Below are 22,243 nucleotides of genomic sequence, written 5' to 3'. Positions count from 1 at the left end.
AAATGTCAGAAAATAAGAGTTATGAAAGCAACTTAGTGCATCTCTATAAGTCAGACTCAATAGACAAGAGGGATGTAGTGGCTGGCACATTGCTGTACAATCCTTGCTGTTGTATTTTGTCACCAGGAACATCCCAGACAGCCACCTACCTGTGTGACCAGACACCTTCACTGTCACGAGGGAAGGATGTTTCTTTCCCATTGCCACTGGCAGCAGCTGCACTCACACACTGGTATCTTGTACTATAAGAATCTCAGCTCATGGCCAAAAAGGTACTACAGAAAGTGGTATCTCCCAGCTTAATAAAGCCTGTGTCTTTCTTTTGCAGCCCAAACTTACAATATTTACAATGAGGGCTGTTGTATGGGCCATCTCTACTAGCTTTAATTACTGACATAAGGGACTGGAGAAAGGCTGTAATACAAATCAAACATAAAAGAGGAAAGCAAGCTCAGTCTGCTTACAGCACCATCTTCCCCACACAGCATAAAGTCACGTCCATGAAAAAACAGAAAGCAGACAATGAGATATATGGAGATAAATTAGCTTAAAATCTAGGGGAAGCATCTGATTTTCCTCCCATGCTTTAGTTGTTTAAATTTAATTCTTGTGGCTGTTGTAGCAAGCTCAAGTAAGTGGATGGAATTGAAAGGAAAAAGCCATGAGGGTTGTACTGAAGCTGCAGCCTTAGGGACAAGGTCTTTTATTATCCAGAGTGGGAGAAAAATTGCAACCCTTCATATCTCTGCTTGGGAAGATATAGGCAATATGACTTAGAAGGCAAAGCCTTCAGTAGTTATGGATTTTTTTGGCTCAGCTGAGGAACACAAAGATGGCTAAAATATTTTACACTGTCAAAGAAGCTGCATCTAGTAAATGCTGACATCCATTTGGGCCCTTATTTTGATCAGTGTCTTTGGAGAGCATAACTGTAAGTGTGTTTTTTATGATAAAGCTACTTCTGTGTTTATATTTGAATTTGCAGCTTTGGAGCTAAGAGTATGGTATTAGCCAATGTTTGCACAGTCAAAGTTTTAGAGTACATTAGGTGCTGTTTCTGTTAGTTACCTTATTATTAACACAAGGATAATGACACATTTTTCTGGTGTTCCTGGCATATTAACCACAGTGGGAAAAGTATTTACTACAGAAGAACCTTGTGTTTGTCACATTTTAATGGTTTATGGTCATTTTGTTAATTTGAGTTATGAGGAACAATTATTCAGTGAGCACAATAGAGATCCTAAGAGATGTTTCTAAGACATTCTCCAGGCTTCAATGGAGAGGCACACACTCTGTGGGCTCTTATCAGGTCCCCAAAGAATGTTGAGGATTAGGTCAGGAAGTGATCACGGATTATAAATTATTAAATTCTGGCTTCCTGTGTTGAAACAACAATTTCATCTTATTTCTGCAGAAGAAGGATGGCACCAGATTCACCATGGCTGGTGGAGGGGAGGATTGCCCTGTGGGGGGAATCCTTACAGTTCCTCATGAAGGGTGGTGATATGAAGTGCACTTAAGATACCTTCATGTGTAATTTTTTTGTGTGGGCTTCTTTGAATGAGACTGTGAGACACAGAGATCTCTGGCATCTGTCCTGGCCAGAGGGTCATTTGCAGCTGCTGCACACGAGGCAGGTTGCTGCTCCTCAATCACAGTGAGAACAGAGAAGTTCAAAGACTGAGCAGTAGTAAAGGTCAGTGTCTCTTTCATATTTTCTATCAGATTGGCAACACAGTCTTTTTCATCTGGGCTGTTTGACAGCCAGAGAGAGATTGGGGTTGACACAAGTTCTTGACTATATTCTTTTTTATTCAACTGAATCCTTAGAAGGCGTAGTTTTCTTTTTAAGCTTTGACCTTTGTTGTAGGCCATGAGTCATACTTCTGGTTTTTAATTTTTTTTCAAAAATTTATTTAAAAGCGGGTCTGAAAAGGAGTTCAGCTGTAAAAAAAATGATATGAAACCATAATTAAGGGGACTGAGTGTGAAAGCCAGCAGAGGCCCAAGGCCATATCTGCATCTCCTGCAGAGAAACTGAGCACAAGATGTGACACATACTCTTAGAGCCTATGATCCTGCATGGGTTGAAAATAACACTGTTGTAAGACCTTTGCATGAGGGCTAACTCAGCTGGCCACCTAGGTCCACTGAGGTAGACAGGTTTATTCATCAATGTCCTCTTCCAAATGCATTGAATTATTCAAATACTGGATGGGAAAGCATGGGAAAGTTATGTACCTCTGGCTCACGTCTAAATTTAGCCATCTAAAATTAACTATGAAACTAATTGCCTCCTTGCCCAGGCTCTGACTGCAGCAAGTAGAAATAGGGGCAACACCAGAAGACATACCATCCCACTCCTCTCAGGCACCTACTTCTGGCCTGGAGGAATCACCCCCAGAGTTGCCTCTTTCTCTCCACTGACTATAGCAGATGCCAAGGCAGACACCCTGCACTGGGCAGCTGTAGCAGGAGAGGTGCATGGCACCTCCATAGCCTAATGCAGACACAGAGAACTGGATTCAACTCATCCAGTTCCAGTGAGTGCTCAGGTGGCCATTCCCACCTGCAGACCACGCTTTACACAGGAGACAGAATGGAGAGCTATGACATGAACAGGAGCTGAAAGAGCTAAAAGGCATTTGCTGGCAGTGCAAACAGCATGGACATCACTCATGTCCTGAAGGCGTAGCCTGCCTGCCGTGAAGTCAGTCACAACTGATCCGACATACAAAGCAGGAAAACTTACATTGTCAAAACCTGTTTTCTTGCTTTGTTGGGTTTTTTTTGTGTTTTTTTTTCTGTTTATCTTTTCTGTGCTTTAAACCTCATGCTTTTGTTCTACACTGAAACCCTTGCAAGCAAAACCTCTCTCAAGTCTTCTTTTGTATCTGCTGTAGGAGGCTTTAAAAATAAACTAAAGGCCTAATAAACAGTAGCCATTTCTAATTAGGTTATTTCAAAATGATATGGTTTGTAAATGTAATCACTAATTAAAATGTACTAATAACTTGAAATGGTTTCATTTTCTGACTTTCCCAACTCTATTAGTGTTAATAAAAATAAAATATCTCTCTTTATATTCTTCAACTTCCTGATACTGGAAATGAACTGATACTGGAAAGTATTTTCTCAACTGTTTATATTATATAAGAAAATCCCTGAAATAATTATGCTAACATGTAATGTTGATAAGCATACAATAAGCCCTTCCAGATATGCCTATGAATTAACTAAATTTGTGAATACTTCGATACTTAATTAATTTCCTTTTACATTTATCTTCCTTAGGGTTCACAGAAGGTGTTCAGTTAGCTAGTGTTTCTGTCAATGATGTTTTAGCTGGTGAATTAGACTATACATTGAGGTATTTAAGCTACATTGTTTTAGTAATCTGTCTAGCTCTTCTCTTTTGTTGCTGTAATAGTTGTATCATCCTGTTTGCTCAAACGCTGTGATTTTCTTCATCTGAGATTATGATCATGCACTGAAAGACTGTGCATTGTAGTATGACACCACTTAATCCCCAGCTTCAGAGTGCAAATTAAAGAGGTGTTATGCAAGCCTGAAAAATGCTGTCTGTCTGCTGCAGCTGTATAGCTGAAATAAATGGGAGCTGGAGAGCTTGGAGAATAAATGGTTAAATGGAAGACTAATGTATTAAGCAAGGTGTTTTCAGTTCATTGAAGGAAAAATCATCTATACAAGACACGTGTAGGATTGTATAAAGAAACACCTGCTAATGAGATGTCCAGATACAGTCTGTAGAGAAACTAATACAAATAAATATAAATGTAAGTATGCATACATATATATATACATGCATATGTATAAAATATATCCATATCCATATAAATATATGTGTATATATATAAGATACACAGAGATGTACACATATATACACATCTATACATACACAGAAGGACAGGGTAGATATGCTGAAGAAGGTATTGCTTATAACTACAAGTTGAATGTGTGCTTATCCTGCCAACAAGGCAATTACCCAGTTAAAACAATGCAGGACTGATAAGAGCCATCTCTGAAATGTGGATCCTCAGGATAAAGCAGGTAGGTTACATAGGGAATCAGTCACACACATGAGGTATCCCAGGCTTGGGCTGCCAGGCAGAAGGACCCTGCTCTGGGCTCCCTGGTCTCTGGCAGGGTGTTACTCTTGCTACCTCTGCTCCCACCCCAGTGCCCAATTTGTCTGGCTGAAAGAGCCAGGATCCTGGGGGGAGATTAGAAATGGACTCTGGAGCAGGCACATTGTCATTCTTTTTCTTCTACTGTATTCCTTAAACATATGTGAGTTGTGATTTACTTGGAATGTTCACTCCTACCAGAGCAGAACTTTAGCAGATATGAAGCTCTTCTGTTTTCTGGCCCTCTCATTACACACGTCAAGTTCAAATACATTTTCTTGTTTAATTTTCTTGGATTTTAAAGAACAATTTTCTGAGAAGCTGAAATCATAAAAGACAAAATTGCAAATTAAAAAAAAAAAAAGTCTTCCACATATCTATCAAGCAACAATATATATACTTTTCTTCAAGAAAGGCAGTTAGTAGCTCTGACTACTTAGTCTGGTATGGACAGCTCTTAATTGCTACCTGCACCTCCAAACAACAAAAAAAGAAAAGGGCAAGATACACTTAGGAGCTTAAGAAAACATAATATTCAGTTTGCAAGAGGCCAGCATGCTCACAGCTCAAAAAGAAATGTGAGGCAAAACCTTCCCCCAGTTTCCCTGAACACTGTTGCAGGGGTGTAAGCTGCTGTATGCTTTTGAGGAGAAGTCTGTGATTGCACTTCCTATCTTAATGCTATTTGGAGACATACATATTAATGTCAGGCAGCACTGTGCTTTGTTGGGTTTATTACAAATTAAATGAACTCAGAATCAATACATATGAAACTGAATGGACCCATGACAGGTGGCTCTTGTTTAAAATGAGAAATCTATTAAAAACATTGAATTTTAAAACACTAGAAAGAAATGCACTGTCTTGAGTAAAGAAGGATTTTGTTAGTTTGGTTTTTTTTCTAAATAGAAGAACAAACAAGCATAGGATGCCTGAGGTTTGAGGTTAATAAATTATTTATTTCTCTTCTATTTTTTAGGTATAAAGCTATAGTGAGGCCAATGGAGATCCAAGCATCCCATGCACTGATGAAGATTTGTGTGAGAGCTGCTATAATCTGGATTGTATCCATGTTGCTTGCCATTCCTGAAGCAGTATTTTCCGATCTGCACCCTTTCCATGACAAAGGGACTAATAAAACCTTCATCAGTTGTGCTCCTTACCCGCATTCTGATGGGCTGCATCCCAAAATTCACTCAATGGCATCCTTTCTGATATTTTATATCATCCCCCTATCTGTCATTTCAGTATATTATTATTTCATTGCTAAGAATTTGATCCGGAGTGCGTACAACATCCCTGTGGAAGGAAATGTGCACGTGAGGAAACAGGTAGAGACTTCACTTTCTTCAAAAATCCACATTTCTCGTGAATCTGACAGTTAAGAATGCACTATACAGAGGAATTTGCACTGGGACAGACTACATCTGTTGTGCTGATTTTAATAGATTAAGAGGCCTAAAGGAACTAAAAAGGCTGATGCAAGGGATGGCAGCATGATAAATAGTTAAAGCATCTTCTCCTAAGTTCAGAGACTTTGGCACGGTGGTTACTATGGCAAACACAGCAGGAGACCCATGCCAAAGCCTAGGAAGTTATTGACTAGGGTGCAGGAAAAGAGGCAGAGCTGGAAATGGTGTTTGGAGATTGAAGCTGAGGGGTGACACAGCAGAAAATCAAAACTTCTCAAAGTTGCTCTGTCAGAGAGGGCACCTTGGATAAACCCTAGCTCTGTGAAGCAGTCCCTCTTACATAAAGGGAGGTGCTGGCTCTGTAATTCTGTAGTGGACTGACAAGGAAATGGGATATAGCAAAGTGGGAGTGGAGGTGAAGAAAGCTCCTTCTAGAGCCAGGACCAGGGAGGCACACAGCTGCTCCTTGAAAGTGGCTGTGCCTCCTGTGCTCACCATGGCTCCAGCTTTCATCTACTGGTGCTGTGCCATATTGAGAAACCATTACAAGCTAGAAAGGGACTGGGGGAGTGGAGACCAAAGAAGAACAGTGGTGGGCATAGGGTCCCCAGGAGGGAAGACAGAGCAGGACAGGGTGGGATCCTCATGGATGTGCTGAATTTACATCCCTTATTGATGGTGTGATCTTTGCAGTGTGGAATCTCAGGAGTCCTGGCTTCTTCCTTTAAACCCTTTAGTCATTGTAATTGTCCTTCTAAAAATGCCTCTCCTTCCAGGGTCTCTGGAGGGAGGTGGTGTTGCACAGAACAACACCTCTTTGCCCTCTAATAAGGCAGACTGCTCAACATTCTTCTCCTCCAATAGCTGGTAGTCTCAGGTGTCACCTTAAGACAGTCTATGATTTATATAAGCAGGCTATTTGTTTTGAATAATGCATTCTTTTAACCTTCCCTTTGTGCCCTTGAAAGCAGAGTTACTTCTGCTACTGTCACTCATGAGTGGGATTTTTATAAAACTCCACAAACTGTCCCACTGCAGAGGTCATGGCTGGGCTGGCTCAACTGGGACCCATGTATTTCAAGTGAGTTTCATGATGTGGTTGAACATGTGTGAAAATGTGCAAGTCCTGAATCAAGTGAGCAGATTTAGCCAGGGTTATGCCAGCCTGACTCCAGCCTTTAAACGGGAGACTCCTTCTTCCTGAATTACCCTGTTCAAAGCAACTGAAGAGAAGAATCATCCCTAGGGGGCAATTCAAATTCTGCATGAGCAACAGCGCATTTCACATCAGCCCTTAAATTTGAGTGCATCTGAGCCTTATGGTGTTCAAGTAAGAAAGCAACATCAGGGTAACTTGTTTCCAAACAAGTTATAAGTATTTACCTCACTTATTCCTCTCAACTGAAGTTTGCTTCAACCTAAGCTCAACTGACACAAGCCATTCTTCAGCTCAGCAAATGCCCATATAATGTCACCCAGCTGATGTCTCCACCTTAGGTTGACCTAACACAATCATCTCACATAGCCTTCAGGTACTAAGGTGAAGCAGTAGGGCTGGAAAGCTGTTTTTATTTCCCAGTAAATGATGTGTGATCTCTGAAATCCTTATCCTTTTCCACTTCTGAATGTGCGCAAAGCTTTCTCCCCTGCAGGCCATTTTTCTGCTGATTCAATGACTGTTTTGAGTAGTAACAATAAAGTGAGAGGGAAAAGCAGCCCTTTTCCTCCCTTGGTTTTGGGGAGTGAGCTCCAAAGAAAGCAAAAGGCCAGGCTGCAGTCTAGTACCATCAGTCCATCATTCCATCCTGTGGCACATCCATGAGCTACAGGTAACTTGTATCGATTTCTTTATTGTGTTGCTTCCTTTCTTTATGTGATGCAGCCTCAATAGCCCTAAATCAAATTAAGGATATGCTTTAAAAGAATGTATGGTTTAGCCAAGGAGAGCCCTTTTTCAAAGGATTTAATTTTCAGCCCTCTCTCTGTAGACATTACTATCTGGTACATGTCAATCCCACCTAAGTTCAATGGCTGATTTTCAGTCAGTGCTGTGAAAGAAGCACAAAATAAAGTCAAATTGGGCTTAGGCCTCTTCTTCCTACTCCCTTCTTGCAGTTGTCCTAAGGAAAGATCAGCCTGTGTGAGTTTCTGATGTACCTGTGCAGCATGGAAGGGGAGTGAGGATAGGGAAGTGTCCCAGGAGCCTGGCCAGGCATCTTGGCTGCACCATGGCAGGAAAAAGGGCATCAGAGCTGGGGCTCGGGACAGTGTCAGGCCAGTCAACTACAGGGAGTGAGTTGCAACAAGTTCCCTGGGAGTGCTTGGGAAGAGGTACAGGGATTACCAGAAAAGGGAACATTATGTAGCCCTGAAAAGTCAGTGGTGTTACACCTTCTGTGCCTGCAAAATTGTGGCTGTGTAACCTCTCCCAGGGAGCAGGGTATTTCAGCAGATCTTTCTGATAAACTTGATCTGTCCTCTCCTTTTGGGTGACCTCTATCGCAGCTCTTGTCTTCATTAGGAGGAAAGATGTATTTTCAGTGGTATTGTTATCACAGTGTGTGGCACTGGTGGACAAAAGACAAGGCACCGTTTACCTCAGCTGCCCTTGGTTGAGCAATACCTTTGGGTTGACTCCAAGCCTGTACACATAAGTAAAACAAAAACGTGGCTTGTCTGCGTGAAGGTTATGCTGTATGATATTGTAAAAAACTTTTCTTTGAAGAAGTTCGAATTATGCTAGAGAAAGGTGATCTTCCATCTGTTCACTACCTACATCTATCCTCATCTCATGGCCCCAGCTCTTTCAGCTGAAGGGTCACCTCAACATTGTCTCAGTGTTTCTCCAAGTACAGAATTTCCTCTCTTGGTTTCTCCAGCTCCTTTGGACTCGGTGTGCTGCGCTGGGTCTCTAAAGGCTCTGAACTGTTGGCAGAACTTCTGTGTACATATACCACATGGCCCCAAGACGGAAAGTCCTGCCTCTGGGCTTTGTGAAATATCCCAGACCCCCACCCCATAATTAATAATAATAATAGTAATAATAATAATAAGTTAATATATATAAATGACATGCTAACATATATATTATATGGGGATAACTAATGCAGGTGCTTACAGTTTTGTTTCCTGAGCTGTGATTTTATAAAGTCAAAAGCCATTAGAGTTTAATCTCTAAACAAGAAAGGGAAGAATACTTCCTTATGTAATAAATTTTCAGAATTATTGTTTTTAGGGGAAGGGGACTGAGAAAAGACAAGAAGAGTTCTTGACTCTCTTTGTGTTCACTTGTGGTGCAGATTGCCCTTCTCTGGCTGTGCCACCTTCTGTGTCCTAACCCCAAAGCTGGAGCACCAGAAAAAATTAGCTACTGGTCTGAGCTAGGAACAGCTGCTCATCTGCGTTTCTGTTTCTTCCTCCAGATTGAATCGCGCAAGCGCCTGGCCAGGACAGTACTGGTCTTTGTGTGCCTCTTTGCCTTCTGCTGGCTTCCCACTCACATCATCTATTTATACCGGTCCTACCACTACTCGGAGGTGGACACCTCAGTGCTGCACTTCATTGCCAGCATCTGCGCTCGCATTCTGGCATTCACTAACTCCTGTGTCAACCCGTTTGCTCTCTACTTGCTCAGCAAGAGCTTTCGGAAACAGTTCAACAACCAGCTCTTCTGCTGCAGAGCTCGCCTCCTCATCCGGTCCCAGAGCATGGCCAGGAGCACCACACGAATGACCTCCCTCAAGAGCACCAACCATTCCCTGGCCACCTTCAGCCTCATCAATGGCAACCACGTCTGCCACGAAGGCTGTGTCTAAAGGGCACAGCCAGGGACCACCACATCATGTACTTAACATGGCTGCTTGGTTTTGCTCTCTGGGGTTGGTGTGTAGCACACAGATGTGCACACACACAGGCATGCACATGTGAGTGCGAGGGAGTCTGATGTGCTCAAAGAAACCAGAGGAACTTCATCCTGGACTGTGGCATCACCAGAGCAGCAGATCACTGAGCCCACAGGAGCTCCCTGGGAAGTGCTGCATTGCTTTAAGACCTGCTGCTTTTAATGAGAGCAAAGTGAGCATCTGAAGATCAAGTCTAGTTTGGCTCTGCAGATTCTTCATCACTTTCTGCTCAATCCCAAACTTGGGCAGATTTACAACAGTGACAAAGACCATACCAGATGGACAAAATTTGCCAGAACAGTTGCATCCAGCCGTTCATGGTATATTATATTTTGACACCAAAATAAATCCATTTAAATAAGGTAAACACTTTTACAAAGGAGTTCAGCGTAGGTCATTTACAGACTTTTCAAGTATTTATTAATGTTCTGAGTACAGTATTAATTCATGGTATAAAAGATATCAAGAGTTTACTGGGGCATGTTGGTGGCTCCATCTGAAATGAGCAGTACCTTGCACCACATCAATGTGAAAGCAGTAACATGAATAAATGTGAGTTGGAATATGTTTACAGTTTTCAAATGTGTGAGCTTTTACCATGTTGTGGAGGAGACAGCATGGCATTTTTCAGGCATTACTCTTTTGCTCTTCCTGTCTTCAAGGTGTGAGACAGCTCCATCACCTAAGGGATATAACAACATTTTAGTTGGGTTTGGCTAAGGGTAGTCAATTAACAGACAATGAAGCAGAGTTATTTTTCATAGTAGTGTTTTGTAACCTGGTTTTTCAACAGAAGCTATCAGCAATGCAAGATCTGATCCCTAACCCACAGGTTTTTTCCTTCTGTCTTCACAGAAATCTGTGGAGATAAAGTGCCAAAACTGGCTAGGAGGTTGGAAATTCAGGTCTTCTGCAGTGTTCACTCCAGACCAGTTCCTGTGCCAAGTATTGGCTATTCTAGAAACAGAAGCACAGTGACCTGCAGATAACAAACTCACAAAGTGTGTGGGCTATAGGACAGGCAATGAAGCTGCACACCTGATAAAGAAACCTGCTGCAAAATGAGGCCATAAACCAATCACCGTAGCAGAATATTGAGCTTTTAATGGTCCTTATATTATTTGATGATGATCTTTTTCCTTACCACAGCAAAAGAAAAACAAAAGCTAGTAAAATTTGTGCTGGGTTTGTGTCGTGAATGTAGAAAATGTCATGTGTGCAGTGTGAGAACACTCAGCCATGCAACTGCAGCTCCCCAGGGATGCAGGTGCCTCCAGGGACTGTAAAAGGGCTGTAATGCTCAAGGCAGAGCTCTGAAAACTCTTAACTGGTGTTGCCTTTGAGAGCGATGACCTCTTGGTGTGGTTCCACACCCAGGTACATGAGTGTGGGATGTGACTACACCATGCTGATGTGCTGCTGATGCTTCCTCCACCATTCCTGGACACTACCACCTGTGTCAACCCCTCCTGCAGGCATCAGTGCCCCTACACCCTGAAAACTAGTGTGATGGGGTTATCCTACAGCTGAGACAATTCTCTTGCTTAGCTATGTAGCTGTGGTGTAAATTTCAAGTTACTGAGCTTTTTCAGCAGGATGGCATTTTCCCTGACCTTTAACATGAAGCCACATACAGTACCAGAAGCCCAGTCTATGACCATTCCAGAGAGTCTGGTCAAGATTTGAGCTGTTCATGGCATTTCAAAATGAAAAAAATTAATCTGGCCCAAGATATTTTTATTAAGTATTTTCTTGTAATAATTGAATCAAAAGGAAGCAGGAATTACCTACTTTTACAGCAGCCACACCATCTCTGCTACATAATGTGTCCTCCTGGTTGGTAAGGAACAACAGATTACTGTTGCTTTACAAGAAGCTCCAAGAGTTTCTCGTTGTTTATTTCTGAGAGAAAGGGGAAAGCACAGTTTTGGTGTGAGAAAATCATAAATAGGGAGAAAATAGCATGGCTGTAGCTCCCTCAGAGCTAAGCTGGATACAGACCCTGCCTTCTTGAGAAAGGTACAGTTTTTTGAATGCAGGAGAATGATGAAGATACAGCACTGTGGAATTAAAGAAGTGATTATTGATTTTACCCTTTTCTTCCTAACAGAGCTAGCAACTTCTCTGGACAGGAAAGATGGTTTTGGCTCTGATCTGGAAAGTGCTTTCCAGAAACACAACTGCAGGTCTCCAAAGTGTCACAGCCTCACCATTGCTTCAGTATCACTTTCCTCTTCATTTTTTTATTTGATAGGCAAAAATGTAGAGGGACTTCCATGCAAAATACAATCCTTTCATCATAATCTAAGATACCTACAGTTTCACTTCACTTTTAGCAGCTCAGACCAAGCCTTTTCAGGGGAGATGTAAATTTTTGTTAACATTCTTTATTTTATTCAGATCCATGTGCCCACGTTTAATATATTTAAGACAATAAGGTGGTTCTGTGAAAAAAATCCACTGAAAAAAGGTTCCTTGCAAAAAGTGTTTTGGAATGTATCTCACAAACTTAACAATCATTTTTAATACCATAGAAAGAGCAAATTTGAGGTTGGAATTGTTTCTATTTCAGCCTCGTATTAAAATAATAACAAAAATTCAATGCAGGTCAGGGCAAGAGGATTCAAGAAATTTGTCAGAAATATACTAGCATGGAATTGAAATATTTGTGCCTGTAATTGTTTTTTTTTGTTTCTTGCTCCTTGTCTCATTACCTTGGTTTCCAAAACACAATGTACTTTACACCTCTGCAGCAATCTAATTGCCTATCTAGAGCTATCCCGGTGTTTGCTGGCATACACACAGTGCTGATTCCTTCAGCCTGGAGCGTTGTCTGCAGCGTTTTGTGTGCTTGATAAATTTTCAAAGTGCCCAAGATAAAACCCTTGCCCTGGCAAACAACTCCAGAGCCACATGCTCGGGTCCTGAGAAGCTTTGCAGTCCTCGGTGGACGGAGCCCATAGGGTTGGCTCTGTGCCCTTGTTCTTGGCTCAGATCTTCCCACCAGCACTGGTGGCATCTCAGGCCATCTTGTTTGGGAAATGCTGCATTTCAGGGCTCTTAAAGACAGCGTCCCTGAAATGCCTGGCTCCTGGGAGGCTGAGGAAATTTCTGGTTGTGATCCACAGAGGCTGGGTACACATAAGACTCCCCTTGAATCAGATAGCCCTTTGGGTTTGGTCTGCTCTGCCTGGCACATGGCAGCTGTGTCATGTTCAACCAGCTCCAGAGGTGGGCGGGGGAAATGATCCCTGGATCAGGATGCTGTATGTAACACAGTGGGGGAGTATTGCTGTTTACTGCAGTGCCCCTGTGCTTTCCTCCTGGGCCAGAAGTGCTACAGGATAGAGGGTTATTAAAAACATGTAGCTGCCACTAGATGAATCAGTGTGAAATAGGAAACTAATATTAAACAGGGACATATTGAGTTACGTGCATGCTTTCTCAGGAGAAATTATATAGGAATAAGCATTGTTCTTCATTAGGAATTTGGATTTTCTGAGATTCCTGAATTCCCTTTGCTCCCACTGAACATGGTGGGAGATGAAGATGCTGAGAAAAAAATCACTGTTTCCAGCAGTTCTTGCTTTAGTTTACAATTATTCAGTGCAGTTTGGCTCTTAAATTATTTCTTGCAAGTTTGGAAAATCACTGCAAAGAATAAAAAATTACAGAAGCTTTTTAATATTGACAACAGGTAAAGGAGTTAGAGTTCCTCAGCTCTGCCTACAAGGGACATTTTTGCTGCAGTGTTTCCAAATATTGCCTTTTAGGAAATATTTAAAAATGAAACATCAATGTGTGGGATTCTGCTGCATGGCAACAATAGTTGTAAGCAAGAAAAAATGACACATTGTGGAAAGGAAGGCTTGTACTGTTGAGCACAAATATTTATTTATGGAAATATTCGTTGAACCCAAATATTTATTTTACTGAAAAAAAAACCCCACCAAATAATATATAAGGTAATGACCTTTTCTTTGTTTTAAACAAACAAAAAAAAAAATTGAAGAGCCTCTATTTACTTAACAAGAAAACAGGAATTCTGTTATTGATATGTGTCATCCTGATTCTTCCTATTAGGTTGGTTTATATGGAATGAATATTATAGTTAAAACACAGAAATATTACAATTTTATGCATGGTTCGCTGGAAATAATATACCTTCTTCCTCATTTTTCTCACAAAACACATATTTATTTTTTTTTACAACAGAAAACCATCTATGTGTATTCAATTGGGAAAAAAAAAAACAAACACACAAACAACATCCTGTCTTTCAGCCTATTTTAAAGGCAAGAAGTTCAGTGTTGCTTATCTGATCAGTAAGCAGTCCCCTGAATGTTAACTGCTTGGCTCATTGTTACTGCTAGGCACCACGATGATAACGGGGTGGCTTATGTTCTCCATCCTGGGAAACCACAGCAGGTGATGGGCCTGAATCACTCAATAAATCATTAGAGATTTCTTATATTGCCTTTTCCAAGAAGAAGGAAGCAGCAGTTCAAGGAAGCAAGGAAATACTTAAGTGGCATTATTCAAAACTGGAAGTTTTCTGCACCTTTACTGAAATATTTGTGCTATCCTTACCCTAGGTTTTAATTTTATTTTTGGTACAACCTTCATATGTGATACTGTATTTTAAGCCTGAAAACGTCCCTGTAAAGAGATCACTTTGGGTCTTCTGTAAATTGATAGTTATTCAGGAACAGAAAAGTTGTTGGGCTGCAAAACATATTTTAGCTTGGGTAGCTACAGACATCCCTCCCAGGAGAGCTCACCCAGCCTGCAGCTGGTTCTCCACAGCGGATGCTGAGCTGGACAAGCTGCTCTTGCTGCAGCCCTCCCTTGCACATGGCATTTTTTGCCCGTGGGCCATGCAGCCCAGTGCACAGAAGGCAGCCAGGCTGCTCCTGCAAAGCCAGCAGCCCCGTGCCAGCTGCATCATGCCTACACATCTCTCTGGGAATACCCCCTTGTCCCCAACACCTCCCTCCTCCCGAAAGAGCTGGCTTGGTTTTGCTCCTGCCCCTCCTGCCTGCAGATGGGGCTGCAAACGGCTAGGTGGGAGGAGCACTGAGGTGTGGGATTTGGGCAGAGCATCCTGCCCAACCTCTGGAAGGACAGGCCTTACTCATCTCCAAATAAGGCTTCAGGCACCTCTAGTGCAGTTGACTTGGGTTCGATTTGCAAATCTCCTGTAGCTTATTTCTCTTCTGCAGCAGTTTCTTTAGGAAGCCCAAAGTTTAATTGCACAGGCTGCCTCAAAAAGGCTCAGCAACTTGAAACTGGTGGAGCTGGGTGTGAATTCACACTTTTACTCCTGAGTCCTCACCCAGGCAAGGTGTCTGTGTAGGTCATGCCACAAAAGGGATGAAGGAGTCCCCTTTGGAAAGGGTCCAGCCTTGGAAAGTCCATCACTGCTGGATGGCTGGATGAGTATTTGTGTGTCTACCTTGCACTTTCTAATAATTAATCAGTACGATTGTAAAACCTTTGAAGAATGAAGACTGAATAGCACTCTGTTTAGTGCTAAGATTATCAGTGAGGACTATATCTAATTTTATATTAAAATCACATCCAAACCTCATTTTAAAATTGTCTAATTGCTTGTTTGTGGAAATAGCTACTTCAGATGATTTCTGTGATTTGATTGACTATTTTACCATAAGTGGATATGAATTAAAGAGAATTGATCATAGATTTTTTAAATTTATTTTTTTTAATAAAGGAATTAATCTATCTTAATGGAAATTAATTACACTTAATTGTAAAATGCCTTCCTTACACTGAACCTCACTCTGTAAGTGCTGCTCTCTGTTTCCAAGGCAAGTTAGCCTCTGAGGTCCATCCCATACACTGCTTTCAAGTGGATGAACTTTGGTTTTGTGTCAGCACTTCCAGCTCTGGAGTCAGACAGTGTGTTATTGCTGTTCACACCACCACCTCCCTCATTTTTAGCAGGAGATGGGTTTGACACTAGTCCCTGCACCGTGAGGTGGAGAATGAGGATTATAAGCACCTGCCCATTGAGCAAGTCTTCTTGTCCAAAGGGTTCAAGGAATTTTGTCCCCAAACAAGTGATATTTCTATCTATATTTTATCACTGGCCTAAAACCAAGTCAAAGCAGCTGGAAATGCATGGCCTGCTGACTGGAGGTCGGCAACATAGCTGGGCATAGTCCACAGGGGTGGATTGCCTCTAACCTATCTGTTACCCTGAACATTACTCACCCAGGCTGAGCCAGCTGCCATCCTCTCTCCACCATCCATGGAGATGGACAGGCACATCCAGTGCACATGATGCCTCCTGCTTTGAACACTTTCTTTTGCATGAAACACAGTGTGACATCTCCTACCACCTGGACCAACTCCAGATGACCAGCATAAGCTAGATGCCTAACTTTTAAATGGCTGATGTCTCACCAGCCAAGTCCCATCACACTTCTCCTGAGTCTCAGCCCAGGGCCCCTCACTGGTTGCCTGGCCCACAGATGGGCACATGTGATGCCCCATTCTCCTGTTCTTACCACTTGCTGCCTGCAGCCCTGTCACTACATCTGATGCCATGTTACACAGGCTGTTAAGATGGTTTAACAAGGAGAAAGCGGCTTTTACTACTCATAAGTCAACTTAATGAGGCACATAGGAGACCTCTTCAGGTGGTGGCTCAGGCCTTTGCCCATGTGGCTGGTTCATTCAAGAGAACAACTTCAGAAAATTCTCAAGCCAATCTCATGACTATAGTGCTTACACTTTTGCTATCTATGCCAGAGCTTGAAGGTGAAAAGCAAGAGCAATGACTAGCCATGGCCCTTGGGCTGATACACACTAATATTACATCTGTCATGAAAGGGGCACCCTGTAGGAACAAGATAATTTATTTATGTCCAGAAGGAAATATGGTGATCTTTGGGAAAGCTGGGTGTTTTTCTCCCTGTAAGAGCAGTGTTGCATTTCAGGGAAGAGGTAAGCTGTACTGTACAATCACAGAATCACAGAATCTTAGGGGTTGGAAGGGACCTTGAAAGATCACCCAGTCCAACCCCCCTGCCAGAGCAGGGTCACCCAGAACACATGACACAGGAACGTGTCCAGGTGGGATTTGAATGTCTCCAGTGAAGGAGACATTCAGAGAATCTGAGAATTCTGAAAATCTGAGGGATTTGGTTTAGGTTGAAAACTCCCCTAATTTTACAACTGTAAAATACTTTGTTTACTGATCAAGTAGAATTCTCCAAGGGGATCCCTCTTCTTTCCAAGCAGCAGATCCCTGTGAATGACAGAAGAGCACTGAACTCCAGAAGAGCATTTCCATTTCAGTTGGCTGCTCCTGGAGGAAAAATGATTGTGTGTTTCTAATTGTTCTGAATGTGCATTCAGGGCTGGTTGATGGCAACCTAGAACCTGCCAGGAATCGATTCAGGAAGTACAGCAATCCTTTACCATGACATGCACTTAAAAATATCTGACAGAGACCACAGAGTATATGCTTTTTATAAAAACTGTGGCAGAGAGAAGCGTTTACATATCATAGACTGGTTTTACCACCAGTGTACTCTGAGGACAGCTGAAGACACATCCCACTTCATATCATGTTCCAAGTGCACATGTGCAAAAGCTTAGTTACTAACCACAAGGCTGTATGTATTTCATGAAGTGTGTGTAAATTAAATATCTCCTATGAAAATTACTTATTGCTTTGTAAAGTAATGTATGTATGCATTCAGCCATCTGTATGGAATGCAAATGTTTTGAAATGCTGTGTGCAGAGGCAATGCAGTTTATTTTACGTGAAATATGCTTTGCTTTTCTCTTTTCCAGAGGCTGTGTAATCTGGTTTGAAAACCACTGAAAAGTAAAGTCTTTCTCAAATGATAATTTGCATAAATGTTAATGTCTCAGCTCCCTTGAAATAGCATTTAGAAGGAAATTTTGAAGAAAAAGGTACCAAAAAGGGAAAACATGCCTTTCTGTTTGGGGTTTTCTCTTTGTCTTTGGATATATTTTCTAATTTTATACGTCATGCTTTTAAAAATGGTCATGGACGGCCTCTATAGAAATATGGTCTCAAACTGAACACTGTCAAATGGTAAATATTTAATGACATGACATTTATAGCTAATAAATAATGATATACAAAATAAGAAGGCTTTTGTTGCTTTTTAGGTAGAAAAATATCTCAAGATTCATAATAATTTTTATTCACTTGTTTTTTTTCAGTTTTCAAATATTACAAAAGGTGATATTCCAGCAATCAAACAGACAATGGCAGAGGCAATGACACAAAAATATTCTCAGGAATTCTCTTTTCCTGATGAGAATCCTCATCCGTGATCCAGTTTGCCCCTGTGGCCAACACTGGACTAACAACAGATATACAGACCCTAGGGACTTGGCAAAGGTATTTTAAGTTTTTAGTACTCCCATTTCTGCTGCCACTGATGTGCAGCAGCAATAGAGATACATACACAGTGTGAGAAGCTGTGGATGAAACAGGGGACGAGAGGAGGCCACAGCCGAAGAGAGCAGTGAAAACTGCAATTGGTGTCACTGGTGAAAACAAAATGCTCAGAGCAATTGTGTTAGAATAGTTGGATGTGCCTAGCAATTATTGGCTGTGAAACTCAGCTGCATTATGTTGATTAATTAAATAAAAAATGCAGTGGCATATTATGGAAGCTCTCCTGTGCTACTCTGGCACCAGTGGGCTTTGTGTCTGGCCTCACTGGAAAGAAACTTTGAGTGGCCTTTGCTGTAACATCCATACCACTTTGAACATCCTTTACATGAGAGTTTTGGCCCTCCAAGAATCAGTTGCAGCCTGAAGGAGACAATGCTCTCATTGAGCATTATTGCACCTGAGATCATCAATCCATTCCACCAAGCCTTTAACATCTTTTCCATCCTCGTGACAAACAACACTGCAAGCTGGATGCAGACAGTAACATGTAAGAGGGTGGCAGGAGGTGGAATGTCACATTAACAGATGCTGTTTGAGTCCTTCATACCTTGGTTTCTTCTGCTTGGCATTGTTTGATCCAGATTTATACTGCTGCTCACACTTCGTTCCATGTTTGACTTACTATTAATAATATTATTTAAAGCTTAAGCAGGATAGGTAACTGACAAAAAAACTGTTTATTGAAGGAGTTCTCTTTCCACTTTAGCTCTATCCACCATTTAAAGCTTACATTTCTTTTTCCATCCTGTTGGTTACAGTTCTGTTACATATTATTACAAGAAACTTCTTCTTATGTTACATTTTTGAGCAAGTGATCATTGTATTATAATAATAAACACCACAAAATAAACAGAATACTTCTTTTGAGAAGGTACTTTCAAACAGTACAGGTATGAAAACTTAGACCCTTCATTGTGAATTTGACATGAAAAGGCATGGAGCTCAATACTCTCCCATTCAATGTTTTGCTTTGTTTTTAATGTAGCTTTTTTTTTTTTTTCACAAATTGGAAAGTCTCTGGTACTCCTTGTAAAACCTGTAGTGTGAAGAGAAGTGTAGAAAAGTGTTGTTGTGTGAAAGGCTTGTGGCACTACATGTGTTGAAGTGCTTGGAGATTGCAAATTCGACATGTCTGCATTTTGGCTTTGTCTCTGCTCAGCCAGACAAGGCCAGTGTGATTTGTGCTGGCACATCAGCTATCTCATGAATTGTGCACATGAAAGAGTAAAGAAATAATTTAGTATTTTGCCTAGCTTTTAAGACGGGTTTTTAAAGAAATCTGAATGCCTACTGATATTTTCAAAAATCGTGGAGCATGAGAAATTACGTGAATAGCTTTATCATATAAATGGAGCGCTAAATATTAACGTCAGGTCATATATTCTAAAATTATACTAAATTGGTTATTAATTAACCTTAGGAAAAAAATTGTACCTTGGTACAGCAGCATGCACTAGCACTAGAGCTTCCTCATAAAATACATAGAAAAAAATGCCTTATACTGCCTTACACTACTTCAAGGTAGTAGAAATGCTCCAGAGCAGAACTTCTGTCTCTGCCCACTTTTCTGTGGTTCTATTTCTTCTGCAGTGTCCTGTGTTAACCCTGACTACTGGTTCGCACACATTTCCAATCGTGTGGGAGATCTTGCAGACTCTCTACTGGGAAATATATTTCTGCAATGTTTTCTACCACAGACTTAGGGGTTTATTAAGATATTCATAAAGAAAATGCTTCAAATCTCTACCTAGTAGCTCCTCAGATTATTGGGTTTTATTAGGTTTTCTGGCACAGGTTTAAAGGAGATCCTTACCAGGCAATGAAGCTAATGAAGCTTCTTTTCCTGTATTATATTAATATTAGAAGGATTAGCTGCACTCTCATTCAGAGCTGGTCAAATGTGGCTAAGAATGTTTTTACTGGGAGTTACTCTAAGGCACTTCAAGCCCCTTAATAAATTCAGTTTAATTAATATGATTAAGAACTGATCATTATGCTTTCTCCAGCCCTTTTAACTTAAGGTACAGTCCTGCAAATTATTGTGTAATCTGAACTGTTTGCTAGTCCTGCTGGAGCAGAGAATATTGGCCTCTGATTTGGGTAGATTATTATATTCTTTATTATCAGTTTTAATTTATTAGTAGAAACTGTTCCTGGATTTGTTAAAACTCCAAGAGAGACTCCAGTAAACTTGGGACTGCAGCTTTTATGTAAGAAGGGAACAGATCTGATAAGAAGTCACTATACAGTGACAGACACACAAACAGATCTTAGAAAGTACTATGAAATGCAAATTAAGGCAGAAGATTTACATTATCTTGCACTGAGAAAGGAAATAGAGCATATGGTGTTGGGGGAAACAAACAAATGTTTGCTGACAGAAAAATGTTCTCTCCCTGCTGCCTTGCCAGCCCAGGATAAGTTTCCGCAGTGACACTCTCCAAACTCTGCCCAATACATAGAATTTTTCTGGGAGCAAAAATCTGTTTATGTAGGAAGGACCAGCTGAAACCTTGCTACAACCAAGCTAAGGTGTGTCAGCAGTTGAGAAATTTGAGCTGAAACATTTATGACATTGGAGATAAAATGTTCCCTGTGGAAGGAAAACACCTTCTATTTCTCATTCAATCTAATCTCATTTAATGTAGTCTGTTAACAAGCTTCTCTGAATCCAAGGCACTAGTAGCAGATTAGTCTTTAAAAGTCTCCTTAACCTTACAAATGCATCTAAGTCTTTTCTCAGCCCCACGTGAGAAAGCACAAAGGCAACTCTATAAAAACATACATCCACCTGCAGAAACCTGTGCCACTCTGCTGCTCACACAGCAAGCTTTCTTTTACTGCAGTCAGCAGGAGCTGAACCAACACTCACTAATGATGTACCCTTAATAATTAAATTTGTTATCTTTCCATTGCTGTCTGTAGTAGGGCCTTGCTGCTTTATGTATTGTGTATACATACAAGCAGGTATGGCTCATGAGCATCAAAACTGGTGAGCCACTGACCAGTGATGGGCAGGAGAGATCAGAGGACCAGCTGTGAGCATACAGGGTGTTACAAGCACAGGGGTGATGAGCAGTCCCTGTAAAACAGTCCCTGTTGGCTCTTTCAACCAGCACTGCCTCCTCATGAAATTCCTTCTAGATGCCATACAAAAATAAGGCTTCAAAGAAAACTGTGGAGAAGGATGAGTGGAGTCTTCTCAAGCAATGCAAGATTTGTTTTGAGAGAAGCAAGACAAGTTGTTGTGCCTAGGGAAATGGGCAGGGAAACAACTAGGAAAAAAGTGATGGAGAAATGCAAGAGGAAGGCTGAAGTTTGCCATACAGGCCAGCATTACTCTCAGTGGAAAATCTAGGGTTACCCTACTGTCTTTTTCAGAGTCAAAACATCCAGGCACTTCTCAAAACATCACAGCCTCCAGCACAGGCACTGCAGCTGTGCCTTAACTAGCCTTGGCTGAACCTGTGCATCGAAGAGGAAGTCACACTGATTTCACTCCTGCTGAGCATTTAAATCACATTTAATTTTAATTAATTTAATTTCATTTTCATTACATTCTTTGAATGTGCATAACTATTATGCTCACTTCTATGAGAGCCATGAACATGGCTGTTGGCAGCCTATGGAGGATGTTAAGGTGGGTCCCAAAATAATTTCTAAACAAAAGTAAAAGCATGTGACTAAAGACAAAAATACAATTCTTTGGTTTTATATTTTGCTTCTCACTGCAGTAGATTTGATAATTAAAATCTGTGCAGTACAGACAAAATGCAAATATCAGAAAAATACTAGTTCTGTGCTTTCATAGGCACTGTTACTGTAAGAGCTACAAGTCCACAGATATCAAGGGAGGGTTTGGCTTTATACCAAGATGAAAGAAAAAGCTAATGTTAATTTTCATGCTTCTAAATGATGAGTTGTAGGAAACTTTGACAGCCTCTTTATGAAGTCTTTTTGATTAAGCAATTATCAGTCTTGTCAATCAGTTTAAACTACAGTCCCAATGACAAAGTTCATCTTCTCCCTGTGTGCTGCAAGGATTATGAACTGGATGCACGGACAAGCACAACAACTCTAACTTGCTTTGGCAATGGATGGTCTGTCAGCTTCAAGGATGCTGTGAGAACCCATTAGGGACTTAGGTGTTGTTTTGGATTTAATATAACCTTCAGAACCTTCCAAAATGGAGAAACAAGGGCTTGTCTTGAATACTAAAAAGAGGCATGTGAGCATGAGCCTTGCTCTGGACATACCTGAATGGTTCTTGTCTGTTGATGGTTGCTCTCCTGTTTCTCTGGCAGTATTTGAAGG

General features: G+C 41.1%; 1 protein-coding gene across 1 annotated transcript in view; it reads left to right on the top strand.

The window, feature by feature from the left end:
• The window catches only part of GRPR (gastrin-releasing peptide receptor), a 21,424-nt gene extending 12,046 nt beyond the window's left edge, over positions 1-9,378 (top strand). The window contains exons 2-3 of the mRNA XM_009993820.1: positions 5,131-5,482; positions 8,986-9,378. Coding sequence (XP_009992122.1) covers positions 5,131-5,482; positions 8,986-9,378 — 745 coding nt within the window. The remainder of the gene's footprint in view (positions 1-5,130; positions 5,483-8,985) is intronic.
• The last annotated feature ends 12,865 nt before the right edge of the window (positions 9,379-22,243 follow it).

The sequence above is a fragment of the Chaetura pelagica genome, unplaced genomic scaffold, assembly GCF_000747805.2.
Source record: "Chaetura pelagica isolate M959 unplaced genomic scaffold, ChaPel_1.0 scaffold412, whole genome shotgun sequence".
Classification (NCBI taxonomy): domain Eukaryota; kingdom Metazoa; phylum Chordata; class Aves; order Apodiformes; family Apodidae; genus Chaetura; species Chaetura pelagica.
The sequence above is the reverse complement of the archived record's forward strand: the minus strand, read 5'-3'. Positions and strand labels throughout refer to the sequence as shown.